The sequence below is a fragment of the Saccostrea cucullata genome, unplaced genomic scaffold (assembly GCF_032062105.1).
Source record: "Saccostrea cucullata isolate Sc308-1 unplaced genomic scaffold, CSIRO_AGI_Scuc_v1 ctg1275, whole genome shotgun sequence".
Taxonomy (NCBI): domain Eukaryota; kingdom Metazoa; phylum Mollusca; class Bivalvia; order Ostreida; family Ostreidae; genus Saccostrea; species Saccostrea cuccullata.
Window position 1 is genome coordinate 71067 of NW_026939992.1, and position 9658 is coordinate 80724.

Genomic DNA, 9658 nt, shown 5'->3' on the forward strand with positions numbered 1-9658 from the left:
AATATATCTTCTAAAAATATTACGAAAAATATCACTTTCTTTGGGAGAATAGATACTTTTTTACCATCTTGAATATAACTTTCCCATGCACTGAGTCAAAATTGTATAGATTCCTGAAATTCAATATATTATAAATACCTTAAGACCATCTTTTACAAAAATGTTTGGTTACCCTCTTCCGACCAACTGAATAAAAATGGCTGACTCAAAGTCAAGGACTCAATATATCTTTTTTATCCAGTCAACAAATATGTTGAAATTTTCTGGAAAAAAGATTTTCCAACCTACTGATTCGGGAGAGGGCAAACAAACATTATTTTAAAGATGGCCTAAGTTTTACAATGGCATTAGTCAAAGAGCAGGAATAAGTCTTCTTCTGTTAACTATACCACTCCCGCGATCTATGGACAGCCTTCTCCCACTGTACAAATCTGTCCTTGTACGTCGGCCAGGCGTCTTTTTCTGCTGTGAACACAGTCTCTGAGTCACGTATATTTCTCAGTTCCGACTTGTTCTTCCATATCCCTAAATTACACGGAGGGAAAATTTTTTAAAAATACATGATGAGGTAGACTGAAAAGCATTAATGGATAAATGTACATTTCCAGTATTTTTAAAAACATCAGCATCTGAACAAAAATAATTATTTGCATAACTTTCTTTTTCTTTTTTTTTTTTTGGCCTAACCCAGATTTCTTTTCAAGCAAATCTGTATAACCAGATTTAACTGAACATGTAAGCATGTCTAACTTTTTTTCTAAAATGTAAGATAAATATAAAGGACTGTAAATACCCTTAGCTAGCCCTGCTAAGAATGCTGCCCCCAGACTTGTCATGTTGGCCCTTTGCTTGGCTCGGTCTATCGTTTGATTGGTGAAGTCAGCTATCATCTGCATCAGGAAGTCATTATTGCACACACCCCCATCTGCCCTGAAAAAAAAATATCTCAGATGTACATTTCAATTAGAAAACTTTCTTTCATGAATATATACTTAATAACAAGAGGCCCATGGGCCACATCGCTCACCTGAACACTGTGGCTAGGAAAAAGGAATATATACTTGAAAAATAAAAACACATCATGGCTTTGCTACAGTCTAAAGAATTTTCCCATACATTTCTATGTAAAATGATTTTGGCCCCGCCCTACCCCTGGGGGTCATTTTACAAATTGAATACACTTCAGGATGCTTCCATATAAATAGCTTAATGAGGAGAAGATTTTTAAAGAATTATCCTATATATTTCTATATAAAACTTTGGTCGGCCATTTTGGCCCCGCCCTACCCCTGGGGGTCATGATTTGAACAATTATCTACACTCTCCCATAAGTTTCATCTTTCCTTGCACAGTGGTTCTTGATAAGGGCACCAAATTTTCAATAATTATTACAAAGCGTGGCCCTTCATTTGAATCAATGTTACCCAAGGATACTTTGTGGCAAGTTTGTAATCAGTTGTCTTGAGAAGAAGTGAAAATTGAAAAGTTTACAGACAGATGGAGACACATGCTACAGAGCACAAAATGTGATCAGAAAAGCTCACAGGTGAGAAAACAGCTGAAATGATTCTTGTTTTACAAATTGAATCATTCAATCTTTTAAAGCTTAATACCGGTAATAAGATTTGTAAAAGAAAAGTGGCACAGGTAACAGTATACAAACACAAATACACATAACTGCAATAAAATGTTAACAAAGGTAATGCAAGATATCCAGCACATTCCATGCCAATACCGTGACAATGAAGCAGTCAGGTGTAACTAATGCGAAGGTATACTCTGTATTGATATCGTGGCATATGCCTATATTAATTTCACAAGTCATTTTTATCTTTAAACATGTATGTTTCTGAATCAACAAAAAAGACTCAATTAAAGGGGAATTTTACGCCTGGGAAACCCAGTTGAAATTATTTACCTGGCACACATGCAATGACTTCCCCTGAACAAGGGAAGTAACTTTGATACATTTTTAAAAAGTACATGTAGCATATCTGGACAAGACAACTACATAAACTATTATTTTCATAAAATGAACTTGTAAATGTATCATTAAACACTTGAATTCAAAAATCTGGAATTTCTACCTGATATGGGACAGAGGAATTTTGGTCTCTGATAAGATGGTTTCATACAGTAATTTAACCCTGAAGGCCAGGTTTTCTAGGAGTGCTCGGACTATGTGAGCTTTGGTTGTGGTGGGTTTTAATCCAATCAAAGTAGTTACTGCTTTATCATCATTAATAGGGGCCTAAAAAATAAATCAACGAAAAATAACAAAACAGTGACTTAAGTAATAATATACAGTGATGCTGATACAATATATAAAACATGCACAATGTTCATGCATATATTTATAGCAAATGTATGAGTTCATATTATATATTGCTCCCAACAGTGAAAATTTCATTCAGTACATGTATATAGCAAATATTCATTTATTTTTAATTTTTCCTTGACTTTAACTTTTTATTACAAAGTTACTGTGTTCATACATATATGTACAAAATGCAAACATACAAACAGTGAAGGAAAACAAAATTATATAGTACAACTCCAAATAGGTACATTGTTGAGATTTTCATTTTTTTCACAACAAACAAGATATGGTTTTCATACTGTTAGTATCCAAGCTTCATAATATGGCCATATCAACATTAGGAATTTTTCTTAAAAAATGCATCAATTTTTTCTTCAACACAATGTTGACAATATGTAAGAGAAATTTTTGTGAAATGCAAAGTTATACATGAAAATTTAAATTGCAGGTACAAAATGTACAATTTTTCTAATCTTCATTAATCAATGCCTGGTTTTACAATTTGTAAACTTTACCATTGCAACACAAAACAATGGAATAACTAACTCTGTTTAAAGTTAAAAAAAAACTAAGAATTAAAACAAACAGTGCCCAAAACTGTAAAACATGGCAAAATTAAATCACAACCAGGGCAATATATTCAGAAATTAATAATTGTAAGATTTGTTGTAGCCTGTTGTATGAAATAATGTAATGTTTAAATATGAATAAAACTGATGAATGGGTAATATTTTTTTAAGTAAACACACAAAGGAACAATTGGATAAGTGGTTTTCATATTTTTCTGTAATGCGTTTTTCACCAAGTTTTGCTCTCCACATGCCCAAGTGCTAAAAATGGCCATATAACAACGGAGTAATTAAGACGGCGATTGACACTTAGTTCCTATTTTTATCGAAAAGAAAATAGCAATAAATGAAAATCAGTTTTTCAATTTTTTCTTAAAAAAAACACAATGTTGACAAGCACCAATTATGAGAAATTTTGAAATGGTGAAATAGTGGTGACCGACCTTGCATCATGAATACCATGCTTCAACACTTCGCACCTGATCTATTAATTAGCACTATTGTGTCCCCTACACACCACGTTGTATAAACAAAATTAACAAAACCTGTCATCAAAATGCAAGTTTTAAATTCTAAAATTTAACCATGGCGGGCGCGGATTTTAACCATGGCGCACACAAATTTAACCATGGCACACCTCCATTGTAAAACCCCTTGTGGAGATAGATATATTTGTTACACTTTCACTATTTTATGCTTTGCTGTTGGATTTAACAGATTTTTTTTTTTTTTTTTATGGAGAGATGTTAATCATATATTCACATAATCCTTTGCTTGGCAGCTTTAAAGAAATTTCTTTTAGGGGGGATTAACTTTATATTCTTTGTCTATAACATACCTAGTGATTTAGCCCATTCTATAATGGAGCCAGTGTCTGTTATACTCCCCTCTGCTACAAAGGTTGTCTCACTTCCAATTTTCCACCCCACTATAGGATACAGTCCTAAAAAGAATGTGTTATCATTTGTTATAATGATGTCAATGTTATCCATGAAGAATAAAAGTCTAGGCAATTTTTAAAGACAATAAATGATTTTAAAACCAGTTTATGAAAAAAAAAACCCATAATTTTAAGTGTTCCTTGCTCAGTTTACTTAACTCTAATTCAAAAACAATGTTAAGAAATTTAAACATTCATATGAATGTCTAACTTCCAAAAAGAACACAAGATTTTCTATTACCTCCAACAGAGGCATGTGGTGTGTCTCCACAATTCAAATCAAGAAACGTCCCAGTTCCCATGGTGCATTTGATGTCTCCAACTTCAAAACAGCACTCACCAAATAATGCCCCTGTCTGGTCAGAAACCTGTTTAGAAACAAATATATAGCTGAGAACTTATGTAACAAGAAAGAAAATTAACATGATGGACGAGATCAGGACTCAAACCTGAGGCCCCTGAATATCCAGTCAGGTGCTCTATCGACTGAGCTATATCTGCTATTTTATAGAACATGGCACTTCATTAATATTAAATACTTACCACTGCAGTAATTGGAATGGCTGCCCCAAATATTGCAGGATCTGTGCTTCCAAAATCTCCACTACAACATAACAAGGTCACCATTCATTTATACTACTGGGTAATTCACATCAAAATAAATTATCATATCATATGAGTAACATAATTCAATTTTTTAGAAGACAAACCCTGGATTCAACATAATCATTAACCTTGAAATTTACTTTTAAATAAAAATTCTTCTTTGGAATTTAACACACTCTTAAGAAATATTTCTTGCTATTCATACCTCGTGTCTCTGATCTCTGGTAAAATTTCCATAGGAATGTTCAGTAAGTTACAGACAATGGTGCTCCATTCAAACTGAAAACAAATTAAAGTTTACACAGATACACATCTTAGATTACATCAAACCATAAGTATTCAACTCAGTATGTTGATTTTCTAAAGTAAAGATAAGTTTAGAGGGGACCTTTATATCCAGCAGGTCCAGAGAGGGCAAACTCACAATATTGTTAAAGAGGGACTTTATATAATAAATAGGGTAGAATAAAATGCTGTACCTGGTAAGGATCAAACAGCCCGGTTCCGCTAGCACAGGAATAGTCAGTGGCTATAAGCTTTTCTCTTGTCAGTTTATACAGCAACCATGTTTCTATACAACCTAGGCACACCTCATTTACAGCTAACTTGGCTCGAAGCTTTAATAAAAATCAATATATTTTTAATAAGTGAATTCACTTTTTAAACTGAAGGGATAAAACACTATATTTCTTGCAAATAAAATCCTTATTTTGCTATAAATCTAATGAAAATCAATACAGGAGTCAAAGTGGTTTTTAATATCGACACAATTTTAGCTATTTTAAGAGTTATTTCCCATTAGATAACAATAAGCCCAAATTCCTTCATCTGTTCAACCAATTTAAACTTGTCACATTGGGCATTGCTATTAAAACATAAAATATTATCTACCTGATATTTTACTTCATAAATTCAATTATTAACATTACAAATATTTGGTACATATACAGTATCTGACCTAGCTATACTTCCACTTCACAGGCTCATTATAGGAGTAATAGTTCAGTAGATGTTAAACTCACCTCTTCCACATTTTCTAAAACCCAGATCAACCTCATTGTAACCTAAATAAAGAGACGAATGGATCATTTTCTGACTAATCTACATTTGTATTCAAATCAACAATTTAATTTCAATACAGTAGGCCTATATGTAAATCTATTATACTTAAAAAATTCAAGTTTAATATAAAACTCCAACAGAATTAGGCCAAAATAAAAAATAGTCTTGTTTCCTGCTACCCGACCTACCCTATTTTTTTGCATCCGACCCTAAAGTTTTTTTTAGCTTTTGGGGAAAAAATTCGAAATTTTAGGAATTTCATGTTTCTTAAGTGAAAAATATATATACTCTAAGTTGTATTACATGAAATATATGTTTAAAATATAGACTTTCATAAAATTCTACTTGTCAAATGAGTTGTGCATCAAAAGACATCATTATGGAATTTCATTTTAAAAGATGATATTGACCTTGTAGTAGTTCATATCCAAAGAAATACCGTTGAATAAATGAAATAAAATCAAAAAATAAAATAATTTTTCTACCTACCTACCCTATTTTTTTCTGACTGGTAGCAGGAAACAAGACTATTATTTGTTTTGGCCTCATACACAGATCATGAACAATCAAACACACATGTTAGAAGTTGTTCAAACAGTTCAAATTTATCCAATGTGTAAAAAAAAATCGGGAATTGTAATGGATTTAATTTAAATTTGATTTGAAAAATGCATTCTCAGACATAACACTTACTTTTTCTGGGTCCAAATCCAAAAAAACTTTAAAACTGATTTTGACTTTATAGAAGAATTTAAATAATTATGTGGTACATGTATTACCAGTATACTACTGAGAGAATGCATCTATGTACTTGATCCGAATTAATCTAACCAGCTTTGCAGAGCAAACTAAAAGATGAATTATGCATTAGTATGAGGAAATTTTTGGACACAGTTGATTAACATACCTGTTGTGACATGAATTTCAGCACACTTGCAGACAAAAACCTTTTCTGTCTGGTGAACATGTGTAAAATTGAGGAACCATTATTTAAAGCCTGAAAATTTGAAATGTAGAATTTACGGTAAAACACGGTTATAACAAAAAACCTTAAAATTCAGAGTAACTTTATACTACCTGGTATTCAAGGCTAATTCATAACATTTATAATTAATTTATGAATAAAGTGAAGAGATTTTCTTCCCTGTGGTTTTGAAATGTAAACTTACTGGATAAAATTTCTTAAGGAATCAAAATTATTTATTCCTTGCACTTCTGAATATACATTGAGGATTATTCTGTAGTATATTGACAATAACATAAATCTCAAAATATATAGCAAATCATTCATTCTCTAAGAAAATATGCACATATATAGTACATGAACTTGCCTTCATTCTTAATGAGTTATTCCAGCTTTTGACAATGTTCCTGGACCTCAGGTCTTGCCAGGTAATGAAATTGTGAAAAGGTTTCCCAGTTGTTCTATAAAAAATTAACAATGAAACATAATGTATTACAGTGTACTATAAAATGTAAATTCTTAACCTTTCTAGAGATAAAAATATACTTTCCCCCCAAAATTGCAACATTAATATTCACAAAATATCAAACAAAGTTATATTACTTTATCAATTTTGTATTCATACAATAATCTTATACTTAAATAAAATTTGAGTAACGACTCAGCTTTCTTTTTTTCAAACAAAAGGGAAATTATTCTGCTTTTAAGACATTTCGAGAAGCAGCACTACAAAATGAAATTATTGGCTTTTATTTCTACAATGCTTAAATCAATATTAAGTCTGATGATCACCCATTTACTTGCAAAAAAACTGTTCTTTCAATTTGATATCTATTATGAAGATTCTTTTAAAATATTTTGATAAAGTTCTCGTGCAAGATAGGGAATGTACAGTTATCTTCCTCCTTATTTTAGGATCACCAGTTTTATTGTAATAAGATTGTACTAAACTTAAACCCACTTGTCCCAGGTCAGGAAAGTGTTCCTCTGTGTAGTTATACCCATACAGGTCACGTCATGGACCGTTATTCCCGCAGCTAGAGGGATAGAGAAATAACACATTCAAACTGAACAACGTGCATTAAATAAATCAACTGAATTTCAGCATCTTTAACACTGAATATATACAATACTGTGGATATTAAGAATTGAGTAAATTGAAAGTTTCAAAACTTTATCTTTACTATGAATTTTAAAATAATTAAATCATCAGAATATTTAGATTTAGAAAATCATCAACCTCTAATGGACTCTTTTATGCTGTCTATCACTTGTTTGACCAGGAGATCTGGGTCCATCTCATACCAACCAGGCTGGGGGTGAAGGAGTTGTATCTAAAAAAAAAAAATAGTTGAATGATATTTTTTTCATAAAATAAAAACTTCAATGAAAAAATTGTTTATAAACATGATAAACAACTTTTTGATCATGTTCTAAATTATTCTCAAGATCTGTATTCATATAACCTTATGACAATCTCTGAATAAGAGGTTACCATAAGATGTCAGGAAAAATGCTAAGGACCAGATTTACGACTTTTTTGTGAGGGGAATATCTTAATGCAGCAATAAAGTGCCCCCAAAAAATAATCATTAAGAAAAAGTTATACTGGTTTAGGTCCTTGCTACCCCCTTCCTTCCCCCACTCTTCAAGAAAACTAAAATAACCTGCCCATTATGTTTCTCACCCTTTTACTGCTTGCTCCTTTTATGTTGCCTTGTTTGTTGTAAATATGGCTTCGTAAACTGGTGGTTCCAATATCCACTGCCAACACAAACTTTTCTGCTCCCTCCGATCCACCACTACTGCTAGTCTCATTGTCTGCTGTTGGAGAGTCCATGCGAAGTACTTTCTGCAAGAATAAATTTTAAAAAATGTTCATAATGAATATAACACAAAAATTAAAATGTTTTTTAACAATTTCATTTGCATCCATGCACTTTTTATCGTTTTTCATTGTTATTTTCTTTGGTTTAGTACATTGTCTGTTGTTGGAAAAGACTAGAATATCAAATATTTAAATGATGTTTTAATCTAAAACATGCACCCATTATTTATTTTTAATAAACTTTATTAGATTTAAAACTAAGATCTGTCAACTTTTACATTCAATATGAGGCATCAACCCCATGCAGACATAATTTCAATTTTGTATGTATATACAGGGTCATGCTGGACTCTTCATTTTCATTCATGAGATGGGCCAAGTTTTCCTGAAGTTTTCTATGCTCTATAATATTTCTCCTAAGCTGTTGTTTTTATGAGCTGTTTGGGTTTTTCCCACTTTCACTTTTATTTATCAAAAAGTCAAAAGCATGACAATTAATTTCTGATTTGCTGATGTTAGCAGGTTAATCATGCATAAAGCGTTGCATACATCATAAACATAGTGAAATGTGTCTATGATACGTAATTACGTAGAATCCAAATAAGAAACTTAGATCAGCTGTTGATTTGAACAATTTTGTGAGAAGGCCATGCTTTTGCTGTTTGCACGTACAGTTCATGTGTGATTTATGAAATGATAAAAATGAATCTTACATGAATAAAACTTGCTCGATGTTTATCTTCCATCTATATCTTCATCCTGTGAAACACTCTTTATCAAACGAAAAGAAATATAATCTTATCACGTTTGCACAATGATCTCATTGTTGGACATTTTGAACTGTCACATGACCAATAACACTGGGCACAGTGTAAAGACCTGATGAGTGTAATGACCTGATTGACCTGATGAACATAATTTCAAAAAATAAATGGTAAAATACCAAACAAAATGAACTTTTATTATTTGATTTTAAATGTTATGTCATTTTCTATTATAAAACCAAAAATTAAAATTTTATAAGTCATTTATTTGCATGAATGGGATATTATTCCAATCAATTCAGTGTAATGACCTGATATTTAGTGTAATGACCTGATGAACGTTTATGTTGTTTTATTAAATATATATCCTTTTAAAAACTTTTTTTCTTAAATTTTGGTTACTATTTGTATATATAATGTTTTAGTAAAAACATAAAAATTGCTTATATGTTGTTTTTACAACTTTAATATTCATTTCAATTTTGATACGGTGTAATGACCTGATATGGAATGACTAGCTGATCTATGTTGACAAGATACGTTATTTGCGGATCAGAAGATATATACCTGGTTAATTATTTTTTCAATCATTTCTTAATGATTTC

At 31.4% G+C, this 9658-nt stretch overlaps 1 protein-coding gene across 1 annotated transcript; it reads right to left on the minus strand.

Annotated features, from left to right (window-relative positions):
- Positions 1–294: 294 nt before the first annotated feature.
- LOC134254423 (putative glycerol kinase 5) lies at positions 295–9134 on the minus strand. Its single transcript, XM_062736946.1, has 16 exons — positions 9003–9134; positions 8149–8313; positions 7702–7795; positions 7423–7498; positions 6829–6922; positions 6405–6494; positions 5458–5499; positions 4915–5052; positions 4641–4714; positions 4373–4433; positions 4071–4197; positions 3728–3832; positions 2836–2867; positions 2088–2251; positions 794–930; positions 295–525 (listed from the first exon to the last, which is right to left on the minus strand). The coding sequence occupies exons 1-16, from the start codon at positions 9033–9035 to the stop codon at positions 380–382; spliced, it is 1578 nt and encodes a 525-aa protein (XP_062592930.1). The 5' UTR covers positions 9036–9134; the 3' UTR covers positions 295–379.
- Positions 9135–9658: the final 524 nt, after the last annotated feature.

Excerpts from the sequence above, each read along its gene's own strand:
- LOC134254423 (XM_062736946.1), bottom strand. The coding sequence starts at position 9,035 with ATGGAAGATAAACATCGAGCAAGTTTTATTCAT. Across the intron at positions 6,495-6,828 it reads ATAACTCATTAAGAATGAAG|GCTTTAAATAATGGTTCCTC; the intron begins GCAAGTTCATGT and ends TCAAATTTTCAG. Across the intron at positions 5,500-6,404 it reads TGAAATTCATGTCACAACAG|GTTACAATGAGGTTGATCTG; the intron begins GTATGTTAATCA and ends CTCTTTATTTAG.